We start from the raw sequence: 25,507 nt of genomic DNA, 5'->3' as shown, positions 1-25,507 counted from the left end.
TTCATTTTTTCCGTGGGGGACGTAAGTGCTATGCAGGGGTGTGCTGGTAAATTTTTAACAATGGGCTCTCTCTCCGGGCATAGCCAACCCTGAAATTCTTTTTTTTGGGGGGGGAATACATGCTTCTCTCTCCCCTCCCTTGTGCGGGCACGCTAGGCATACCTTTGTCGAGCCCCACCAGCCAATAAATGGACTGCCACCATTCTCTGCTGCTTGTTTCTGGCTCTGAGCAGCATGATGGAACCTTCTTGCGCTTGCATGAAAAGTCTCAGCCTGATGCTCAGAGTCAGAAACAAGGAGCAGAGAGCAGCAGCAGTCTATTTACTTGGCTGGTGGGGCCAGCATTACTGCCAGCAAAGTAAAAATGAATTCAGGAGGGGGTCCAAGCCCACATTTTGGGAGTCAGTTGTTAAAGTAGCCATGGGGAGGCCTACTTTAACAACCGGCTCCCAAAATTCTTAAAAACTTAACAAACGGCTCTCGCGAGCCTGTGAGAGCCTGCTCCAGCACACCACTGGTGCTATGTATGCCACATTAACAGTGGAAGGATACAACACAAGATGCTACCACTTTGCTGAAACTCCATTACGATTGCCAGCGGCTCTACTGTTTGCTTTATTTTTTGTAGGAAGACTCCTGAGGCAGGTGCTTAGGCACCAAAACACGGTCGCCGTGTCGAGTCGTTTTGGTATATTTTCAATAAACATCATTTACAAGAACTAGCACGTCTCCCTTGGTCCTTGGAGGCACCACACCTGTCCTATTCTTTGGTTCTTCTTACCACATTAACACCCATGTGTGTGGCCCATGGAGCCAGGCTTGAACATTGGACTTTGGTTCCTGTACAGCAATGTACAACACTGCTTCTCAGTCATCAAGCCACTTCCTCACGTTAATAAGTGCTAAAGGTATTCTAAGGGAAATATATGACTGCAGAAAGAGAAAAGTGGAATAAATCTTACTGCTCGTACCTGACCTGACAAAACCGTTGCGCAGGCCTCCCAGGCCACAGTGTCAGATTTAGTCTTTTCTTCGAAGGAGATTGTGAGGTTAGTTGGCTGTCCATTATTCCATGCAACTTGTGCCTAAGGAAAAAGAGATGAAGTGTTGTGTGTTGAAGACCTGGAGATCAAGCAGAGAATAAAATATCCCAAACAAAGGAATTAAAAAAAAAATTGGCACCAGCAAAGACTCAGCGCAGAGGGACCTGAGTAAGAAGCAGCATATTACGTAGTTGTGTACATCTACAAATGCTACAGAAATCTTTAGTACTAGAATTTTTAAAAATTTTATTATTTTGGATTTAGCTCGCACTTTTTTCAGTAGTAGCCCAAGGTGAGTTACATTCAGATACACTATTTAGTACTGGTAAATGAGCGTCCTCAAATGTTCGGGACTACTACTACTACTTATCATTTCTATAGCGCTACTAGATGTGCGCAGCGCTGTACACTTGAACATGAAGAGACAGTCCCTGCTTGACAGAGCTTACAATCTAATTAGGACAGACAAACAGGACAAGAGATAAGGGAATATTAAAGCGAGGATGATAAAATAAGGGTTCTGAACAAGTGAATAAGGGTTAGAAGTTAAAAGCAGCATCAAAAAGGTGGGCTTTTAGCTTAGATTTGAAGACGGCCAGAGATGGAGCTTGACGTACCGGCTCAGGAAGTCTATTCCAGGCATATGGTGCACCGAGATAAAAGGAACAGAGTCTGGAGTTAGAGTGGAGGAGAAGGGTGCAGATAAGAGAGATTTACCCAGTGAACGGAGTTTCCAGGGAGGAATGTAGGGAGAGGTACTGAGGAGCTGCAGAGTGAATGCACTTATCAAACATATAAAATGCGAGTGACTGTACTCACCCGCAAATGCACAGTAGAGATTTCCCTCTCTGTCCCGCCCCCGCGTCAATACGTGATGACGAGAGCGGGACAGAGAGGGAAACTGCGGAAAGGGGAGGGAGGGAGGGAACCGCTCCCCCTCCCAGAGGTCGCCGCTACCTCTCCCCCACCCGGAGTCGCCGCCGCCGCACCCCTCCACCCGGCCCGGGCCCTCTCTTCGCTATTGAACTTACATCACCGAAAACGCACCAGGCCAGATCAGCTGAGCTCCCGTCGGCCTTCCTTCCCTGCCTGTGTCCCGCCCTCGCCGAAGTTACGTCACACAAGGGTGGGACACAGGCAGAGAAGGAAGGCCGATGGCAGCTCAGCTGATCTGCCCTGCTGCGTTTTCGGCGATGTAAGTTCAATAGCAAAGAGAGGGCCCAGGCCGGGTGGAGGGGGGCGGCGGCGACCTTGGGGGGGGAGGGGAGGGCAGGAGAAATGCTGGATATGGGAGGTATCAGAAGGAGGGGGGCCTTGGAGCTGGGAGGGAGGGACGGACGGACGGAGGGGGGCCTTGGAGCTGGGAGGGAGGGACAGAGGGCCTTGCAGCTGGCAGGGAAGGAGGGGGGCCTTGGAGCTGAGAGGGAGGGACAGAAGGGGACCTTTGAGCTGGCTGGGAGGGAGGGACGGAGGGGGGCCATTGGAGCTGGGACGGCATGGGGCCTTGGAACTGGGAGGGCAGGCAGGGGGCCTTGGAGCTGGGAGTGGGGGAAGGAAAGGAGGGGGGCCTTTGGAGCTGGGAGGGAATGGGGCCTTGGAACTGGGAAGGAGGGCAGGGGGCCTTGGAGAAGGGGAGGGAGGGACTGGGGCCTTGGAGCTGGGAGGGAGGGATGGAGGGGGGCCTTGGAGCTGGCAGGGAAGGAGGGAGAGCAGGGGGCCTTGCAGCGGCGAGGTGGGGGGAGGGAGCCCTGGAAAACCCCCATACCAATACTTGCCCATTTTAACGGGCTTAACGGCTAGTAGGTCAATAAAAGGAGTTTGAACTGTATGCGGAAACAGATAGGAAACCAGTGAAATGACTTGAGGAGAGGGCTAATATGAGCATAACGACACTGGCGGAATATTAGTCGTGCAGCAGAATTTTGAACAGATTGAAGAGGAGAGAGATGGCTAAGTGGGGGACCTGTGAGAAGCAAATACACTTCCAATAGTGTGATGTGCTGCAAAGGTTGGCTTCACCTTCTTCGGACCCATTCTCCTGTATCCCTCAATCAGCCTGTCATTCACTGTTCACATAAACATCCACATTTTGTTTGGTATTCTGTGAACAGGGCTCATACTCCTGTCATTCTATTACAGATTTCCATATGCAATTGCGAAGATGGGAAAAGAAGCCACAAATAACACTTTTAGTCCCTTCACAGATAGGAATTAGAGATCAGAATCGATATGTCACAGTCAGGATGTCTCAAGTTTCACTAGTATTTTAGAACAGAATCTGCTGGCATAGAAGCTGTTCTAAAATACAGGAGAAAACATCATTTATGCGCTGAGTGTGGGCAGAATAAGTACAGAAGTGGAGGAAGGGTTCTGAGACTTTTTCCCCTTTGAGTTTTTTGAAACTTGAAAGTATCGTGAGCTATGCCTTAGAAAAGATTTGGATGTTTATGCCAGATGAACTCTCAAGTGCTGGTTTATACATGTCTGAAACGTGAATAACCCTTCTAAAATGATCGCCTTTATTGCCAAAACCTATTGTGAACAGTGAACACTTGCGAGTTAACCAATGACAGCTATGATGGTCAATGAGGCATACCAGCAGGGGCGTAGCTGCTATGGGGCCACGGGGGCCTGGGCCCCCGTAAATTTGGCCCTGGACCCCCCTGCCGATGCACCTCTCAACCCCCCCCCCCCCCCCGCCAACCCGCCGTTGTCATCTGTACCTTTGCTGGCGGGGGATCCAACCCCCGCCAGCCAGTCTTCTTCCTGCGTTTGGTTTCTTCTGAGTCTGACGTCCTGCTGCATGTACAACGTGCAGGACGTCAGACTCACAGAAACAAAACGAAGCCCTGCAGATCGCAAGGCTTCATTCTGTTTCTGTGAGTCTGACGTTGTATGTGCAGCAGTACGTCAGACTCAGAAGAAACCAAGCACAGGAAGAAGACTTTGGCTGGCGGGGGTTGGGTCCCCCGCCAGCAAAGGTAGAGAAGGCGATGGATGGCGGGCGGGTCGAGAGGGGGGGTCAAACTTGTTGGAGGTGGTGCTGGCTGTGGCAGGGGGAGTCGGCGATGGCGGCCGACAGCGCCGGGGGGGGGGGGCTAAAATGTGCCCCCTCATCTCGGCTCTGGCCCCCCCCTACCGCTGAAGTCCACATACGCCCCTGCATACCAGTGAGTGCAGAATTCTGCAAAGCTCCTACTGTTGGGATCATGTGATTCTCATTGATTTTCATTCTTTGATTTACTGCATGTGTCAACCCCAGAGTTTCAGCGGTACTCTCCATCAGCACATTTATTTTGACTACGGGTGGTGCTTTGTGGCCTCCATCTGATAGAATATTTCCATTGTTGTTTCAATATATCTGCTGGTTCATTAAAAAAAGGCACTTGCCAAGTCTGGTGGCTCCAGAGGTAAATCTCTCCTGACCAGTCAGATCTGGAATGAAAGTGCTGCAAGTGGACAAGTAACATGAGAAATTCCCCCTTGCGTTACCAGGAAGGATTAATAAGTGAGGTTACTTTTCAAAGAGCTGTTCCCAGAAGTGTCTTCAGGAAAGAGCTAGCACAGCAGATGGAACACGATGTACTGTACCTAAATAATGAAAACCAAATTACACTGCAATGAACTGAAAACATTAACGCTGTTTATTCAGCAAAATCAGGGAAAGCCTTTCCAGGAAACTCTCTGTCATTCTTCGTCTTTCAAAATAAACTGGGTTATTTACACATAAAGCAGAAATCATTTCATACACAGACTGGAGTTGAATGCTAATGAACTGCACCATTGGTCTTCACCCACTGCACTATGATAGAAACACGGAGACATGTCTGTGAAGTGTGAAATGGAACAAAATCCAGAAAAGGACAAAAAAAAAAGTAATTGAAAAATCAGATCTTTGAGGCACTGAGCTATTTTAGGACATATTTACCAAGAGAAAACCTAAATGACATAATGTGGAAAATTGTGTGCTTCTAGGGTCCTAGATGTTGACAAACTACTTCAATGAGCCGTCAATACCATCAACCTTGCAGCTCCTACTTCCTCTTAAACTTCACCAACTTCACCAACTGTCTCTCCCTTACCCAGTCTCTTGAACCCCTCCTTCATCTATCACCCACTTCCTTAGTCTCCCATTTTCATCCTCTGTACTCACCCTCTTAACCCTCATCTACCCTCCACTGCATCTCATCACCCTATCAGTCTCAGCTCCATCCCTGTCTCTCCTTCCTTCCCTTGCCTCCAAGGCCATTATTCTATCTCTTACCCTAAACCCCATGCCCAATAGCTTCTCTTTCACCATCTTTTTAACCCAATTTCCACCCTCACTCAACCCGATCAGAGACCCATCTCCTTTGTCCCATATCCCTCCCTAGTACCCCCATCCCTTTTCAATGCCTCTCATCCTCTCTCCAGTCTTCCGGGTCATTCACACTATGTCTCAACCTTTCTCCACATCATCCCCTTTTCTCGCCCCTCTTCTTATATCCCTCATTTCACACCCTCAGTCATTCTCACAACCCATCAATATACCCCCCACTCATAACTAAAATTTCCAAGTATTCACTATCCCCTCAAAATTCCCACTCAATCTCTCCTATCCATAATTCCCTTCTCTGCTCCCCAACACTCTCCCATTCAATCACCAAATCCCAGTCATCTTCTGCTCTGTTCCCCTTCCCCTTCCTTCATCCACACCCCCTAGCCCCATCCATCTTCTGCTCCATTCCTCCTCCCTTCCACCCACACCTCCTAGTCCCATCTGTCATCTCTGTCCCACTACCCCCTTCTCTGCATTCTGGCATCTCTCACCCTTTGACCCCGGAAATGTTCTCTCTATTGTGTCCTGCCTAGGCAAAGTAAGGTAACTTGTGTCAGATGAGACGGGACACAACAGAGGGAACGCTTCCGTGGCCGGCTGAAGCAGCTTGTTTTCCTTGCTGATGCTGCTGGTGGCCCACAGGAACAATAGAGAATTGCCAAGGGGGTAGGGGAAGGGTGAGAGATATATCAGACCGCACAGGGTAGGCAGGAGGGAAAAGGGAGACATTCCGGACTTTGAGCATTGAAGCTGGGATGGCAAAGGGGAAACATACCTTGGCTCAAAGCAGCAGCGGGACTCAGAAAGACACACAGTTGCAGGAGTAGGAGCAGAACGGGTAAAATACTTGATGGCAGGCCCTTTTGTCAGGAGGCTTGTTTGTCAGGGTCCAAATTGTGGGCAGGTCCTTTTGTCAGGGCTGATTTGTTGGGGGCTGTTTTGTCAGGGCTTTTTGTCTGGTTTTGTTTTTGTCGGGGCTATTTTGTGTTTGGGTCTTTTTGTTGGGGCTATTTTGACCAGGTACCCTGAAGAAGAGATATGATTGTTCTTCTTGGATAGTGGAATATGTTATTACACTGGATCATTACAGAGAGATTCTGAGAATAGATTTTTTGGGGGGCACTCAGCGGCTGTTTCTTTAGATTTGATGTCCTGGTATCTTTACACACCTTCTGAAACAGATTTCACATGCGACACATCACATGACAGGCAGTAATTAATATATCAGAAAAACAGCCAACAAAAGTACTGACTGTCATTTCTGGTAGAAGCACAGAGTTCACAGGAAATAGTCACCGAGTAAAACAAAGAGGGTACTATTCATGACAACTTCTGCAAATAAATTATTACACTTCTGTTAAAAAACTACCGATTTGAATCTTTGCAAGTGTATTTTAACTCCTAGCGTCATTAGGCTTTGAACAAATTTGATAAAATGGAATACTGCTATTTCCTGTTTTCATAAGGAGGCAACTTTCAAACTCTATGCACTGAGAAAAAGATCAGGTCTACTTTTTATCCCTGTACCACGATTCTCATAGGAAAAGAATCCACATACTTGTGCTCTGAAACTTGGGGTGGGTGGAATTTACCTTCAGCTATTTGCATCTACCTTTTTTGCAGGTACAATTTTGCTAAAAGGAAGATTTAAGAATGTGATCCACACACATAATTTTCTTCCACTAAAAACTGGATATCCGATGACACAGTGACCCTCAGCACTACACTAGCTCATTAGAAAGAATGCACCTACCCAGAACAATTAGAGAGAATTAATAGTCAATTGCAACCCCAGGTATATTCTGAATGCTCTTATAGGGTTATAATTTCTGTTATCCCACCTGCTGACTGTATCTGCCTCCTCTTCGTTCTGATAGTGAGCTGAGCTCCAGCTGCTTCACAGAAAGGTTGAATGGATGAGTCAAACTTACTCTGCAGTCCAATTGCGCCTGGTCAAATTTTAGTGAAGATGAGAAGCCCACCTTGTCAACAGAAGCAATAACTTCAACATTAATTACAGTAAGTGATTGGCCAACAGTCACAAAGACATCTCAATCATAATCTCATAAACATATTAACACATTTTTAGACCCTTTCCCCATTGTTAATTACCATTTTTTTGTTTTCCAAGGTATACACTTGTGAAGGCTGTGGCAATTCTCACACACAGGGTTCTGGTCTATTTTATTGCTTAATTATATATTTAGTGCAATGATGACAAGCCACTTAGTCACAAAAATAAGAAATACTAAATAATATTCCATAACTGAGTCTAGAAAGTAAGTCAATGGTGCAGCTCACCGAAATATAATCCTTTTAAATGCATTTTGCCAAAGCACAACAGAAAGGACTTAACAAGGATCTGGGGTTCCTAGCCCATTATAAACCATAAAGCTGTATGTTTCTGTTGATCACCCTCCCCTCACCTATCCACACCTATCCTGTTAGAATATCAATGATATGCTTTGAAGTCCCCATGCATACTTCCTACCCACCCCCATCCTCCCACCCTGTCAGACTGTCATAGTAATGCTTGAATGTTTTCACTTATATACACTGTCAGCTAGCACATTTGCTTATTTCCGATCTGAGGAAGAAGGGCAACCTTCGAAAGCTAATCAAGAAATGTATTAAGTTATGTCCAATAAAAAAGGTATCATCTTATTTTCTTTTCCATGTTTTATTTTGTTTGATTTCTATAGATTCTACATGGAATGTTGCTATTCCACTAGCAACATTCCATGTAGAAGTCGGCCCTTGTAGATCACCAATGTGGCCGCGCAGGCTTCTGCTTCTGTGAGTCTGACGTCCTGCACGTACGTGCAGGACGTCAGACTCACAGAAACAGAAGCCTGCGCAGGAATGTTGCTAGTGGAATAGCAACATTCCATGTAGAATGTCCAATAGTAGCAACATTCTATGTAGAATCTCCAATAGTATCTATTTTACTGTCATAGTAATGCTTGAATGTTTTCACTTATATACACTGCTTATTTCCGATCTGAGGAAGAAGGGCAACCTTCGAAAGCTAATCAAGAAATGTATTAAGTTATGTCCAATAAAAAAGGTATCATCTTATTTTCTTTTCCATGTTTTATTTTGTTTGATTTCTATTGGTAGCCAAAGCACAAAAAACTTACAGAATTATTAACCATTGACTGTGGACTGATTAGTTTTGTTTAACAGCAGAAACAGCAAAGCATAGCAGGGTTTAGCCCTCAGCCAATATGTTTATCACTAAACATGCTGTTCTGTTGCTGTGTTTCATGCTGACAGATGATTACCACACTTTCATTTAACAAACCATATCCAGGTCCCTTTTCACTAAGCTGCATTATTAAAATAACTGAAAACAACACCAGGACATATTCTTTTCACTGAAATTGTGGTGGATGCCTGGAACGCCTTCCTAGTGGAGGTGGTTGGGTCAAGAACTGACAGAATTCAAAAAGGCATGGGATAAATACAGGCGAACCCCATCTAGCAAGAGAATGAGATTAAAGGGAATCTAACACAAAGGGGTGTAATTTGTATGGAGAGGAGGTACAATTCTAATGAAAGGCACTGAGCAGGTAACCTGCATGATCTGCACAGAGCAGCCATCATGCTGGGCAGACTAGATGGAGCATGCTGGTCTTTATCTGCCATCTGGTACTATGTTACTAGCTAAGTAAATGTTAATGCCTATTTTATAGAAAATACCTTCTCAATATCTATTTATTTAACACATTTATAGCCCACATTTTCCCACACAGTTGCAGGCTCAATGTGGCTAACACAAATACAATATAAAGTAGGAGCATAAAATAACAGTATTATAAAGCAACAGTGAAATAAGGTTGGGATGGTGATAAAAGGGTAATACAGTCGCAAATAGCAAGACGTTAATTTGGGTCCAAAGGATAGGCTTTCATAAATAAGATGGTTTTCAATGACTTCCTGAAGATAAGGTGGTTGTGAATAGATTTCAAAGTTTTGGGCAGGGCGTTCCATAGTTGTGTACTGATGTAATAAAAGCTGGAACCATAAGCAGTGGTGTACTAAGGGGGGGGGGGCAGTGGGGGCGGTCCGCCACGGGTGCACACCGCTGGGGGGGGGGGGGGGTGCCACGATCCTGTCCGCTACATTCGTTCTGTGCTCCCTCTGACCCGAAACAGGTTACTTCCTGTTCCGGGGCAGCGGGAGCATGGAAACGAACGAAGCGGACAGGCACGTGGCACCCCCCCCCCCCAGCGGCGTGCACCCGGAGGGGGGGTTCTTTCGCCAGGGGTATCCTTTCGCTGAGGGGGGGGTCGCGCTGCACCGGGGGGGGGGGGGCGGGGTGCATCGGCGATCCGCCCCGGGTGTCAGCCCCTCTAGGAACGCCACTGAGCATAAGTAGATTTGTATCTAAGTCCGTTGCAGTCTGGATAGTGCAGGTTTAAGTAATATGAGTTATAACATGCATTATACTGCAATGATGCAGCTGTAAGGCAAAATTAATCTGGCATACTTGTGCCAAAAATAATCAGCTATGTCACATGCAAATGCATGCAAAGCAGCTCACTGTTATGCAAACTGAATGATGCAGCTTGCACTAATATTAGCAAGCTGCGCTATTGAAGGGGCATTAACTACACCTCTAAAAGTGTAGTTGACTTTTCCGTTTTGGGAGCACTGGTTCATTAACATGCAAACTGATCCTCCGACGGCTTTTGTTAAAGTTGCAAGCATTGTCTACAAAAGAAAAGCCCCAGAGAGTTAATTATTTAAACATCGTGGTGCCCTACTGGTAAAAGTGATGATCCCCCTCCCGTAGTCCAATCCCCAGCCAGAACCAAAAGGGATGAAAACATGGTACTTCAATAAACCTTACTCCCTTTTTAAAAATAAACCCAGTGCCCTCAGTGACTATCCTTCCTTCATCCCAGACCTCTCATCAGATTGGTGTCTAGTAGAGGCAGTTGCAATGCCCAGTTGCTCCTGCCCCGTTGGTGTCATTTTTCAAAATGGCACCACCTGAACCCTAGTGATACTTTAGAAAGTGTAGCTACAGAGCAGGCATCATCATTTTCCAAGATAACATTGTCTTATCCCTAGGTGTTCATTGCAATGTCCAGCTATGGGGTCAGGCAGCAAAGGTTAGTAGGGTTGCATATGCATTAGTGCAATTCAGTTTCTCAGTGCTCCTTATAAAACTTAGTGCACACTAAATCAATTTAATGCATGTTAACCTACAAATTAACATATGTTAAGTCAATAGTGCATGGTAAAAAGTTTTAATATGCTTTAAAAATCGCTATTAAAACAAATGTGTGAAACAAACTGAAAAAATGTCCACAAGTTGGTGAAAAGGTCCAAACAAACCAAACCAAATCAAAAGTTTTGCCCTGTGCAAATCCCTACAGGTTAGTAAGTCCTGTAATAATTTTTCCACACTATTTTGGCACAGCTTGGTAAGTGGGAGCTTCAAAGCCTAATTTTGCAAATGTTATCTAAGGAGGAAAAAGGATGTCCAAATCAAGATGCACAGAGTTTTTCCCAAGTATTTTGTAAAAGGACTACTGAATGCGGAACCTTTTATATAATTCCCAAAAGGCCATGGGAAATACACATGTATTAGTTGATGTGAGCAGCTGTTTTCCAAAGATACATGTTCAAAAACAGAGTAGCATTATTTGATGCTTTAAACATTTAACTGGCAGCACATATATCTATAGGCAGCGGTGTAGCAAGGGCGGGGCAGTGGGGGCAGTCCGCCCAGGGTGCACACAGCAGCCACACGCCTGTTGGCTCCACTGTTTCCCTGCTCCCTCTGCCCCGGAACAGGTTACTTCCTGTTCCAGGGCAGAGGGAACAGGGAGCCAGCGGAGCCGAGAGCCGCGCGGCTGCTCCCAGCAGCCAAGAATGCACCCGGGGGGAGGGGGCGGTTGATGCGCTGGGGGAGTGTCATTGCGCCAGGGGGAAGGGGTGTCGTGCTGCACCTGGGGGAGGGGGGGTGCGCATCGGCGATCCGCCCTGGGTGGCAGCTGACTTAGTATGGTCACTGTCTATAGGTGGCCATTTTGCAATCTATGAGGTGCCCTGATGCCATGAATTAGGATTCTACTCTATAATGGCACTTGAGCTCCCAGATTCTGTGATAGTATACTGGTGTAACTCATCATCAGGGTGCCTAAAAATCTTGCCCCCCCCCCCCCCCCCCGACATTCAAAACCATTAAACTGGCTAGGAATGGCAACTAGCTGGTTAAATGGCACTTAGCCAGCTATCCGGCGATATTCAGCAAGAGATAGATGGCTGTTTTCCACTGAATATTGCCGGATAACGATGAGAAGATAGCTGGATATATTGTGTGATATAGCTGGCTATATGCCAATTTTCAGCACATCGACAGCTAAGTTTGGTGGCCAAATCTGGCCACATCAATAGCAGGTCTATTTTTGCCTGGTTTTAACTTGTCTCCCCACTGCACGCATATCTCTCTCATGAATATTCATTGTGGATATCCTGAAAACTTAACTAGTTGAGGTGCTCCAAGGACCAGGTTTGGGAACTACTATGCTAACCTCTGTGGCACATCAAAAACCCTAATATTTGCATTTTGTAGTTAGTCTCCTTCATTGGCCCTCGTTGGATGTTCCGCTATATAAAATCCAGCACTCACATGTGTAAGCAGCGGCCCTTACACACGTGACGGGCAAGTCGTGTATTTCCTTTGCAAAACAGAAAGTACACACATTCTTCTCAGGCCCACCCAAACCACTCCCAGAACACGTCCCTTTGAAATAGTGTATTCTACATAGGGCAGGATTAACCCTTTGGTGGGCCCTAGGTAAGGAAGCACTTTGCCCCTCTCCCTTCCAAATATAAATGCGTTATAAAACTCCTACAAATGTTCCTTCCCATTCCCCAGCAGAGAAGGATGCAACAAGTAGGAAATGCTTTTCACCGACTCTTCCTGCCAACTGGTGGATAAAGCACAGCAGTTAAAGAGAATAGACAGACCTCTGAGGGCAGTGGTGGCTCCTGTCTTCCCCTCCAACTCTTCTTTCTGTCAGGAGCTAACAAACTAGGGCTAAAATCTACCTATGGAGCTAGGGCTTGAGGCCCCTCCTAAAAATCTGAGCCTTAAGCACATGACTAGTTTGCCTTAGTCTTAATTCTGCCCTGATTCTACAGACATCCACTTAGAGGCTTTTCTAAAAACACTGTTTAGACACATTAGACTACTTACATGTACAAATGCTGAGCAAACTTTCTAAAACATCTTCCTTATGTTCAATAAATTAGATAAATCGGTTTCTAATCTGCTCTGTTGTACCTGATCTTTGCCATTCCAACCAATGGTGACATCATCCCGATGACTCTGAGTTGAGTGTTCAACGCAGATGTTGAATTTGGATTGCCATGGAAAAGACAGATGGAAGGGATGGAAAAACTCCACTGCAAAAAAAAGTTCACGTAAGCTCAGTTGTAAACTAAAGTGTTTGCTATGGTCATCACAGTATTTGAAGACTTCATCAAAAACATGATGCTGCATTAACTTGTATAAACACAAATTTCGGAAACCATTAGAATCATCTTCTACGATACTTGCCATTCACTAAAGTGAGGACAATCCCTTATTTCTCTATATGAAGCAATAGATTTCTATGCACCAAGTAACTGTGATTTCAAGTCAAGTAAAATGTTCAGTAAGAATCCAGGAAATCAGATTTTCTTCACACCTAGGATAATTTGTGTCTAAATACATAGCGCCCAATATTCAGACTGGGGGAGGTAGCCAGGTTGCCTCCTGCGGTTGGCGCTGAGCCTAGGTATTCAATGCCGGGCCGTTTCCAGTGACCGGCATTAAATACCTGGGTGTTTTTTGGCAGGTTCAAATTTAACCAGCCAAGCCAATATTCAGCACTGGTTGGTGAAGTTTAAACCAGCCAAAGATATACCTGCTAATCTGGCAGCCTATAATGGCCACTGTATGTAGCCGGTGATGTGCTGAATATCAGCGGATAGCCGGTTATATCGTGTGATATAACCGGTTTTCCGTTAAGCGCTATCCAGCAATATTCAGCAGAAGATAGTAGGCTATCTCCCACTGAATACTGATGGATAGCCAGTTAAATGCTGTTTAACTGGCCTGTTCAATGGTTTTAAATATCGGGCGGGTAATGTAGAGTGGCAAATTCAGCTGCGTGGTAGGTTGTGTTCTGCTTCTTTTAAATAGCAACAGGGAGTAAATATTCAGCTGGTGGTGGTGGTCAGCGAGTGTTTTCATCGCTGCCAGCTTTAGGTTCAGATAGTCAATGTCAGGTCATATCTGGGCACTGGCATTTGAATATCCAGGTATGTATGGCAGGCTGACACTTATCCAGGTAAGGGCCAGTATTCTGCCCTTGACCAGATAAGTTCAACCGGATAAAGATAAGCCTGATTTTTATGCAGTCCTATTTGGCCAGTTGACTTACCTGGTAAAATGCTGAATATCAGCACCTCCCTGGATAAGTGCGGGCTCTGCTCTTGTACCGCCCACAAGATAAACAGTTTTAAGTAATCCGTGCCATTCACCACCTCCTGTCCCGTGACTGTATCCATTCTCCGATTACTTCTTTGCTCATAGTGTATCTTGACTACTGCAATTCTCTCCTCATTGGCTTGCCCCTTTACTCTCTTAAGTGCCTTCAACTAGTTCAGTCTACAGCCGTAAAACTAATTCATTCCGCTCACCATTTTGACCATTCCACTCTTCTCCTTCAACTTGAACAATAGCTTCCTATCCCTGCCCGAATTCACTATAAGGTTTTGTTACTGGTCTTCAAGGTTCTGTCTACCACCAGCTCCCAGCTATCTCAATCATGTCCTCATTCTGTACTGCCCATCTCATTCTCCCTGCTCCACCTAAGGCTTTCTGCTGCATCTCCTTCCTCCATCTAGCCTGTCTACAGATTTCTCATGAAACTGAGTTCAGCTATATTGTTCCTAAACTTTGGAATTCTCTCCCTCTAGCACTCAGATCATAATCATTATATGTCAAATTCAGATCATAAGAATAGCCAATGGTCAATCTAGCCCAGTATCTTTCTTCCAACAGTGGCCAATTCAGGTCACAAATACCTGGCAGAATCCCAAATAGTAGCAACATTCCAGAATCCCAAAGGGTAGAAAGATTCGATGCTACCAATCCCGGGGCAAGCAGTGGCTTCCCTCTTATCTATAGCTATTCAAAACCCAACTCTTTCAATCCACTTTCTGCTCTAACAGATGATTTCTCTATAGCGTCTGTACCTTCATAACCCCACCCTATCTTCCCTATGTCCTCTAATTTTTTTTCTTTCAATTGTTGTTAACCACCTTGAAGCCTTTTCAGGCTATATTACGGTACATCAAGAACTTGTAAATAAATAAATAAACTGGTTAGAGGGGCTTTCAGTGGCACTGAATGCTACTGAATGTGCCCAGATAGGCAGCTGAGCACCATTTAAACTGGGTAGAAGCCTTTCCATTGCCCCAGGTACAAAAAAGTTAGATTGTGAACCCACTAAGGTCAGGGAAAGTGCCTACATATAGTAAATGCAAACCGCTTTGGTTGTATTATAGAAAGGCAGTATATCAAATCCATGACCCTTTAGCCTTTATCCTTTACCTGGTTAAATGGTTTGAATATTGGGCTCATAATATCCAGAAACCCTAAGGTAAAATTTAGCATAACCTAGTAAACAGGGAAAGCAGAAAAAATATCCAGTTCGACCTTGACTGTCACAAAGATGTCTTCTACTTCCAGTACTGCAAGGTATACTGTATTGGTTGGTTCATATACTAGAAACTGCAACATGCTGCCTACAATGCTTGAAAAATAAATTACAGTACCTACCATTAACTTCATGACTTCCAGATAACTTGGGGAAAAGTCCAGTGTAAACACCTGTTAGGTTTATTTCTTTGCCTTCCCACAGCATAATATGCCTCAAGACATGCGTCCTGTAGTTCTTTTGGTAGATGGTCATGAGCTCCAGCTGCCCCGGTAGAATTTTTAACTAGATGGCAAAAAATGTCAAACAGGCACAGAGTATAAGCAGCATGTAATTTGCTTCTGAGAAAGTACAAGACAGGATCCAGTGAGGTATTATGGCAAACAGTGAAGGCTATGTACTGAAGTGGAGGTGGATATGAGAAATCTCAAAGCTCAGCTGTTGAAAAGACCATCAGGACCGTTTTAAAATGCTGTACTCACTGTGGAGGGCAGTGACTGTCATCTGCTCCTTCCACGTAGAAATTTTTTTTTTTTTTTAATATATTTTTATTAAAGGTTTTGTCATACAGAGAATACAAAAGTAAACACAAAATCAAACAAAACCCCCCCGAAAATTAACCCCCCCCCCCCAAAAAAAAAAAAAATCAGCATAGCATAATCAAAGTCAAAGTTCCATGGCAATACCTGGAGACAAATTGCAGGGCTACACAAGGTCAAGGAGTGCTATGTGGCTCCTGACAAAAAAGGTCTAAACGAGCCCAGATCCTCAAAACAGACCTAATGTTTCGACGCCTATGGGCCAAAATTGTTTCATATTTTCTGATCACGCATACATAACTCCACCATTCATTATAATTCAGGTACACATTATTTTTCCAATTGGAGACAATTAAATGCAAGGCAACAGCTAGCAGTATGTTATACAATTTCTTATCAGACTCCAAAAGAGAGATAGCAGGACAAGAAGCTCGTAAGATCACAACCTCATAAGAGAGCGCAGTGGACTCAGGCAAATGAAAGATAAGACACATTTTTGACCAAATTAGTTGCCAGTAAGCTCTGACGTTTTTACAGTAGAAAACCATATGTGCCAGTGAACCATCTCTTTCCTGACAAGACCAGCAGTTGAAGTTGACACTCTTAGTGATTCTGGCCACTCGAGCAGAGGCAGAGGGAGCAGGGAACCAGTGGAGCTGGCAGGCGCGCGGCTGCTCTCTGCACCCTCCAGCAGCCAAGAATGCACCCGGGGGGGCTTGATGCGCCGGGGAGGGAGATGTCATTGTGCTGGGGGGGGGGGGGGGGGGGGCTGCACCCTGGGGGGGGGGGGGGGTTCAGCGGCGATCCTCCCCGGGTGGCAGCAGACCTAGGATCGCCACTGCCCTTTCTGAAATGGGAATACGCAGGTAGATTCTAGTTCTGCTCAAGCTCTGTCCGAGGAGCTCCACCCCCTGACTATCTGCATATACTGCAGTTCTATATATGTAAATATAGGCTTTCTAAAATTATGTTTTTTATATGTATGCAAGATACATATGTAAATGATGATATTTACAAGTACAAATCATGACTAGTGCTTCTAAAATAATCGCCATAATCAGAACTCCTGTAAAGTGCTCACCTGGGGAAAGGAGTGCATCAATTCTATAACTTTGGTGTAGCCGGACCCAGCAAAAATTAACTTAGTCGCAGCACAAAATTCCTGTTCGTCCAATCTAGCACAAAATTTACCTTCAGTTTCACTCATGGAATAATTGATCTAGTTGGAATAAAACAGATACAGGAAAAAAAAAAGACTACATCAGACTTTGGTTTTCACTGCACGCCATAAAATAAGGATGTGAACTGCTATGTACACAGTGGTATGTTTCCAAAAAGTACACAGACAAGTGATCTGCAAGATCCAAAATAGCAGAAAAGCAGACCCATGTGATAAAATAAAACAAAATTTATTCAACACAGATACATAAAATCAGAATACAACTTTCCTCTAACCACCCAACATGGCCATGTTTCACCTTCTCAAGGGCTGATCAGCGGCTTAACAGCAGGAAGAATCCAATTTTTTCTCTGTGTGGTTAGTGTAATATAGCATAAAGAATTAAGCTCCCAAGCAGTGAGCTTTCTTTCTCAAGCAGCTGCAGCTTGACACATGGCATGCAAATCTCTCTCATCGAGGATATCCTGAAACCTGACTGGCCGGGGTGCCTCCAGGACCAGGTTTGGGAACCACTGGCTTAAGGAATAAACATACAAGTCCACTACTGCAATGATCAGACTTGGAATATTGGGATGTAGCATAAGGGCAAAATCCGTAGGTAGTTGTAAAACATGGTCTTTCGACATACATACAGTATATGCTGATGATGTCACCATTTATTTCTCTAAGGAATTACTTGACATAACTCACATGGTTAGTCTATAAAACTTATGGAATCATGGGTTTCTAACTTCAAACTAAAACTTAATACAGATAAAACTAAGTTTCTAATTATAACTAACCCTCACCATCCTATGAATCTTAGTAACTTTACTATTGTGAACAAACATATTCCCTTGAGTCATCAATGAAAATCTTGGGAGTCACAATACATTGTTTCCTCAACCTTGAAAACCAAGTCTCTAAGTTGACCTTGAGTATCTTTCACTCATTTTGGAGGCTAAAGAGATTGAGGCCATATTCTCGAAATCTGTCTTTCGTACTTTAGTTCAATCCCTTGTCCTCACCAGATTCGACTATTGCAATTCAATCTATGTTGGACTTAAAGGTGGTCTTCTCAAAAAATGACAAACAGCTCAAAATACTGCTGCTTGTCTTATATGTAGATCTCCTTGCTTTGTCAAAGCCACTTCTCTTTTATATGAGCTACATTGGTTACCAGTAGGAGATGGAATATCTGCTGTTTCATCATCTAGAGAATATAGAGAGAGGTGTGACCAGCAGAAGAAAGGGGGTGTTGATGCCTCTGTATAAGTCGTTGGTGAGGCCCCATCTAGAGTATTGTGTTCAGTTTTGGAGGCCATATCTTGCTAAGGATGTAAAAAGAATCGAAGCGGTGGAAAGAAAAGCTACGAGAATGGTATGGGATTTGTGTTCCAAGACGTATGAAGAGAGACTTGCTGACCTGAACATGTATACCCTGGAGGAAAGGAGAAACAGGGGTGATATGATACAGACGTTCAAATATTTGAAAGGTATTAATCCGCAAACGAACCTTTTCCGGAGATACGAAGGCGGTAGAACTAGAGGACATGAAATGAGATTGAAGGGGGGCAGACTCAAGAAAAATGTCAGGAAGTATTTCTTCACGGAGAGAGTGGTGGATGCTTGGAATGCCCTCCCGCGGGAGGTGGTGGAGAGGAAAACGGTAACTGAATTCAAACATGCGTGGGATAAACAGAAAGGAATCCTGTTCAGAAGGAAAGGATCCTCAGGAGCTTAACCGAGATTGGATAGCAGAGCCGGTAGTGGGAGGCGGGGCTGGAGGTTGGGAGGCGGGGATAGCGCTGGGCAGACTTATACGGTCTATGCCAGAGCCGGTGGTTGGGAGGCGGGGCTAGTGCTGGGCAGACTTATACGGTCTGTGCCCTGAAGAGCACAGGTACAAATCAAAGTAGGGTATACACAAAAGTAGCACACATGAGTTGTCTTGTTGGGCAGACTGGATGGACCGTGCAGGTCTTTTTCTGCCGTCATCTACTATGTTACTATGTTACTATCTTGTCTTATATTTCCCTATCTGTAAGAATGTGATATATAAAACAATTCACTGCTAATTTCTCCTATCAAGGCACCAAAATTTGGAATCCTCTTCCTAAATCAATGAAGTTTGCAGATGATTACTTAACTCTTAGAAGTCTTCTAAAAATACATCTCTTCAGTCTGGCCTTTCTGAATACAAAGAATTCTATTTGAATTTTACCCACACCCTTTTCTTAATCTCGTTCCCCATCTAGTCCTGCCTAATTATGCTCTCACCTATCCACCCTTCATTATTTGTTTCCCTGGTTACTTTCTGCACACGTATTAATTTGCTTCTTGAACTTATTGTAATTTGTGTTATATTCTGTACATTATGTTTTATTCACTTTATTCTTTGTTTGTAGGCCACATTGAACTTGAGTCTATTTTGATTGAATGGATGAATTAATTAATTAATTAAAAAAAAATTCTGGGCACAAATTCCAGTTTGGGTTCGGAACTGGTACATATAACCAAAAGGAAACTGCCAAGTCAACCCCCCCCCCCCCCCCCCCAAAGATAGCCATATATCTACTGGCGTAGACCGGGGCCCACTCACTTTGGTTTTGAGCCCACCCTAAATCATCTGTCTGGCTACCCCACTGCATATACCTACACATGCACCCTGTACCCCAGTATCTTGTTTTTGTGTGTGCCAGCCAATAAGGCATGAAACCGGTTCTTAAGGATTCATAGCACGTATGCCATCGTGGTTAAAAATAACACAACAGAATCCTGTTTAAAAGATGAAATGATACCTTTGTGGAAATTTCAGCTCTGCCGGGCAGGAAATGGAGAAGGAAGGGAATATTCTGCAATGCTTTAATATCCAAGTGCCCACTACATGAGACAAGAAATAAAAAGAGATAAATACTTTAGGAGAATACACATATTCTAAAATTTCAAAAAACATCTCCATCGCCCAAAATAAAGCGTGATCAGATTTAAATATGTTGTGCTACAAGGGGGTAATTCTATAAAACAGGTGCTAATATTTACACGCCTATTACAAGTGTAAATGATTACAATAATGACACCCACATGTGTATGTATGCACAAAGGGCCAGATTCAGTGTCTGACACTCAAATTTAGGCACCAGGAAAAATCCACGCTAAGCGCTATTCTATAAAGGGCTTTGGGGGTGAGGACTTGTGCCAGCTGAAACTTGGTGTACAAGTTGGGCATGCAACCCTGGTATTCTATAACTCTGTGCCTAAATAGTTGGAATGTTCCTAACCTACCCATGCCCCTCCCATGGCCACGCCCTCTTTTGGGTTGTGTGCAAAATAATTTGGATATGCAACATTAAAAAATAGTATGTAATCAAGTCGGTGCAGCCGATATAGCATTCAATCCAGACAAACAGCAGACTACTCTTTACTTTTCTTGTCCTTCCTGTTGTAAAAGTTTTTTTTTCTTTGAATTCAAGTAGACTGGGGTGGGAAACCGCCTCAGTTGTCTTGTCTTAAAATTTGAGTTCTTAGTTCTTGGATCATTAATGTGGACAAACAAATTTATATATTTTTTACCTGACTGTTTTTTTTTCAATATTGTATATTTCTTTAAATTCCAATTTATGTATGTGACATAAATGAAACGTTAAACTGAATAAATAAAAATTAAAAAAAAAATAGTATGTAGACAGATGATGTGTACATCCAAATTAATGCCAATTACACGCCACTTAACACCAATTAACACCAATAACTGGTTATTAGCCCCCAACTGACTATTTAGTTTGCGTATGCATCTAAGCTCCACGACCCCCAGTCTGGGTGATCTATATAGAATCTAGGGAATATTGTGTAAATACCAGGGCCGCCGAGAGGGCAGGGGGGACAAATTTCCCCGGGTCCGGACCTCCAAGGGCGGCCCGGTGCCAGGGTCAGGCCGTCAGCACTGCAGTTCCCGGTCTCACCTGCCTGCCTCCTCGACTCCGGGCCCCCTGCATTCGAAGCGGCAGTCACAGATCACCTCTCTTCAGGCCTTCCCTCCCTGTGTCCTGCCCTCATGGAAACCGGAAGTTACATCAGATGAGGGAGAGAAGGCCCGAAGAGAGGCGATCTGCGACTGCCGTCTTGAATGCAGGGGGCCCGGAGCTCTGGGGGCAGGCAGGTGAGACCGCAGACTGCAGCAGCGTGGGGAGCGACGGGGGGGGGGGGGGGGGGGGAGCGGCGGTGGGGGGGCTGAGGCGGGGCAGCCTTGCCCCGGGCCCGGCCTAGTCTCTCGGCGGCCCTGGTAAATACACGTTTTATATTCCCCTGGATTCTGTATAGGACATGCAAAGTTGGCTGTGCAATTTTGAGCATGGATCACAGATCTGCGTGCAAACTAATCAGCTAATTAGGTGATAACAACCAATTATTGGTGCTACAAGCACTCAACTGGCAATAATTAGGCATTATCCCCCAGATTCTATATAGCGCGCCTAGAGAACTGAGCCATAATCAGGCATATTCTGTAACAACGCTCATAACTTAATTGGCTTAACGAGCTGATTTGTGTTGATAACAGCATTTAACAAGCAATAATAAGCACTAATTGGTAATAATTAGAATTTAAGCTCCCAACTCGCTCAGTATATTCTGTACACATGTAATTAAACTCTGGAATGCGTTGCCAGAGAATGTAGTAAAAGCAGTTAGCTTAGTGGGGTTTAAAAAAAGGTCTGGATAGCTTCCTAAAAGAAAAGTCCATAAACCATTATTAAAATGGACTTGGGAACAATCCACTGCTTATATTTCTAGGATAATCAGTATAAAATGTATTGAATTGTTTTGGGATCTTGCCAGGTACTTGTGACCTGGATTGGCCACTGTTGGAAACAGGATGCTGGGCTTGATGGACCTTCGGTCTGTCTCAGTAGGGCAATGCTTATGTATTTACGACACAGGCAGAGTATGGGTGGAGAGTGGGCATTTAGTTGCATCACTTATGCCAGTTTTATGGCTGGTATAAATACTTGTACCTAACTGCATACATGTACGCATTTACCCATTCCCACTAGCATTTTACAAAGGAAAGTAGGTACCTACTGGAATGCAAGATTTGGTATTTCTAAATAGACAGAAGTATCAGACATGTGACAACATATATTTTCCAAGAAGGCATTCCAGAAGAAGAATACACATCTTCTGATATTAAATGGCTTTTATTCCCACTTTAAAACGTACGATGCCCGACGTGGCCACTTTTCGACTTCCTAGAGGTTGCATCAGGGGCTACAACTGTATGGCAAAAAACCATATAAAACATAAGTGTACTGAACATAATTAAGTAAAATAATACATATACACTCCAACAAAACTAAATACCTAAATATAAAAACAATACTGCTAAAAATGTTAAAACACAAAAAGGTTATAAATCATATATGACTTATTACACATGTAAGTACAAAGACTAATATGACAGTATGAATCAGTGCAGAAGACCAAAGTTAAAATAAAGTTTATATCACAATCATATTCTTACAAAATGTTAAAAACATGAAAAACCATCAAAATGGACTTACATTCTAAAACATAAAGGGACACATACCTATTAGGGTCCCACAGAGCACTTGCATCTAATAGTTAGTGGTTAGTCCAAACAAAACATCAGGAATTGACAGCACAGCCTAAAGGCAGTAAAAAATTGACACCAAGGAATAAGTAAAAAAAAACAAAACATAGTAAAATGTATTATTTTACTAATTTAATTATATTTATTTTATTTTTTGTTACATTTGTACCCTGCGCTTTCCCACTCATGTCAGGCTCAATGCGGCTTACTTGGGGCAATGGAGGGTTAAGTGACTTGCCCAGAGTCACAAGGAGCTGCCTGTGCCTGAAGTGGGAATCGAACTCAGTTCCTCAGGACCAAAGTCCACCACCCTAACCACTAGACCACTCCTCCACTGTTGGTGCTATTTGAGATTCTACATGGAATGTTGCTATTCCACTAGCAACATTCCATGTAGAAGTCGGCCCTTGCAGATCACCAATGTGGCCGCGCAGGCTTCTGCTTCTGTGAGTCTGACGTCAGACTCACAGAAACAGAAGCCTGCGCAGCCTTCTACATGGAATGTTGCTAGTGGAATAGCAACATTCCATGTAGAATCTGCAATAGTAGCAACATTCCATGTAGAATCTCCAATAGTATCTATTTTATTTTTGTTACATTTGTACCCCGCGCTTTCTCACTCATGGCAGGCTCAATGCGGCTTACATGGGGCAATGGAGGGTTAAGTGACTTGCCCAGAGTCAGAAGGAGCTGCCTGTGCCGGAATCGAACTCAGTTCCTCAGTTCCCCAGGACCAAAGTCCACCACCCTAACCACTAGGCCACTCCTCCACTTATGTTTTCGTATGTTTTGCCATACAGTTGTAGCCCCTGATGCAGCCTCTAGGAAGGCGAAACATGGCCATGTTGGGCATTGTATGTTTTAAAGTGGTGTGTGTTCTGCTTTTGTGGACTGCTCTGCAATATATATTTTCTTCCATATACTCCCTCTGTGTAAAACAGCAAAGTGAAATCAATAGGAGCTGGAAAGGCAGCTTTGGGTATTCATCAGATATTCCTATGATTTATACAGCTTTGAAGAAAAGTGATAAATGCAGAATTCAACCATAAATCCAGAGCGGAAAGGTCCAGGGATCTGAAAACATACAGGGCAAATAATTTTAAGAATCCCGAACCAAAATAATAAATCAATAAGGAACGCCTGGGCAACCAACATGTCTCTTGTCACCCAGAACGATTTACACAAAGAGGCAGTCACATTGTGCTCCACTTCTCCCAGACATGAGTCACAAATCAATCAGACGCCTTACCGTAAATCGTCTCCTGCATAAGCTGAAACATAGCCATGTCAGCAGATTGGATTGTGTGCTTGCATATATATTAATATTTAGTTGTGTCTTTAGACTTATCACATTAAAGCACATGATTAATTGTGTTGCTTACATCTTCTAGGAGATCTGTGTCACGTCATGAGTAAGCTTTTACACAAATCATTCTACATGACAAAAAAGATTGTATTTATTGCCCAGCCTTTCCTTATTGCAGTACTGAACTGCTTTCCAGATCAAATAAAACCTACAGAATATCACAGATCCCCTAAAGCTCCCAGCACCTCCTGCTTACTCTCCCCTGGCCTTATGAGATAGCTGCATCTTGAGCCCATTGCGTTTATAGTTGTCCTTTTACAATGCCGCGTAGGCGCCTACATGCGCCCAACGCGTATCAATTTGGAATTACCGCCTGGCTAACACGTGGCCCGGGCGGCAATTTCATTTTTTTTACATGTGTCCACTACATGTGCCGGAAAATAATTGTTATTTTCCGGCATGTGGCGCTAACTAGGCGGTAAAAGGCATTGTACATGCGTAGACTCATAGGAGCCAACTTTTCAAAATTATTGGGGGTGCTAAGCCCAATGGAAATAATCCCTTCCTGGACACATACAAGGAATTTTTCCAATAGTGGGGGTGCTCAAGCACCCACAGAGTCGGCTCCAATGTGTAGACTATTAGCGCCCGGTTAACGCGTGAGACCTTATTGTTAAGTCAATGGGTGGCAGTAAGGTCTCAGGCTCAAAATGAACGCGCCAATTTTCATTTTGCCGCATGTGCATTTTCGGCCAAAATTTTTAAAAGGCAATTTTTTACAGGTGTGCTGAAAAACAGATCTGCGCACATCCAAAGCACGTGCCTACACTAGTGCAGGCCATTTTTCAGCACAGCTTAGTAAAAAGGACCCCTTAATGCGTTATAAGAATATTACTATAATTGTTTAATCAAGCAGAAGTTGAGAGCACCCCAACATTAGTAGCTGAAAAGGCTGGTCTGCAATTTACAACACCTGCAGAACGTCACATGAGCTCTACATATATGACTTTGAGAAGAAAGCTCAAGGTGAAGCTTCCACATCGAAGTTAATATTGTACAAAAGTGAACAATCTCTCTTGTCGTCCCCCTTCTCCTCCACTGCTAACTCCAGGCTTCGCTCCTTTTCTCTCGCGGCACCTTATGCCTGGAATAGACTTCCTGGACCTGTACGTCTAGCTCCATCTCTACCTGTTTTCAAATCTATGCTGAAAACCCACCTTTTCACTGCTGCTTTTTAGCTCCCATTACTTCCCTCACCCGTAACTGTCTTGTCTGTCTGTATTATTTAGATTGTAAGCTCTTTTGAGCAAGGACTGTCTCTTTGAATCAGGTGTTCAGCGCTGTGTGCATCTGGTAGCGCTATAAAAATGCTAATAATAATAATAACAAGATCAGAGATTCTTGCTGTAATACAAGATATGCAGTTGTAATAGAACCCAGCTCATTGCTGATTTCAAGCAATCGATGATACATTTTACAATTGTACTGGTCAGGCACAGTGTAAAGGGAATAAGGTAAGGTAATGCATTTCATATACTGCATTTCTGTGGTACAACCAAAGTGGCTTACATATTATATATAGGTAATTTCTCTGTCCCTAATGGGCTCACAATCTAAGGGGCCCTTTTACAGAGCTGCGGTAAACACTAATGCGTGCTTACTGCAGCAAAAAGTGTTTTTTACCATGGATCATGCTGAGGCATTCCGCGGTAATTTTGGTATGTGTATGCACAAACAAAGCACTAAAAAACAAAATGTATTTTTTGGTGCACGTGGTGTGTCTGGGGTGGGGGAGCGGAGAGTGGG

The 25,507-nt window shown here is 44.0% G+C and overlaps 1 protein-coding gene across 1 annotated transcript in view; it reads right to left on the bottom strand.

Annotated features, from left to right (window-relative positions):
- Nucleotides 1-25,507, bottom strand: part of LOC115476004 — a gene marked incomplete at its 5' end in the record, with an annotated part of 269,698 nt that overhangs the window by 44,260 nt on the left and 199,931 nt on the right. The window contains 6 exon segments of the mRNA XM_030212099.1: nucleotides 972-1,085; nucleotides 7,203-7,343; nucleotides 12,665-12,786; nucleotides 15,212-15,374; nucleotides 16,710-16,847; nucleotides 19,589-19,670. Coding sequence (XP_030067959.1) covers nucleotides 972-1,085; nucleotides 7,203-7,343; nucleotides 12,665-12,786; nucleotides 15,212-15,374; nucleotides 16,710-16,847; nucleotides 19,589-19,670 — 760 coding nt within the window.

Source organism: Microcaecilia unicolor, chromosome 8 (assembly GCF_901765095.1).
Source record: "Microcaecilia unicolor chromosome 8, aMicUni1.1, whole genome shotgun sequence".
NCBI lineage: Eukaryota > Metazoa > Chordata > Amphibia > Gymnophiona > Siphonopidae > Microcaecilia > Microcaecilia unicolor.
This window is presented reverse-complemented; position numbering and strand designations above follow the sequence as displayed.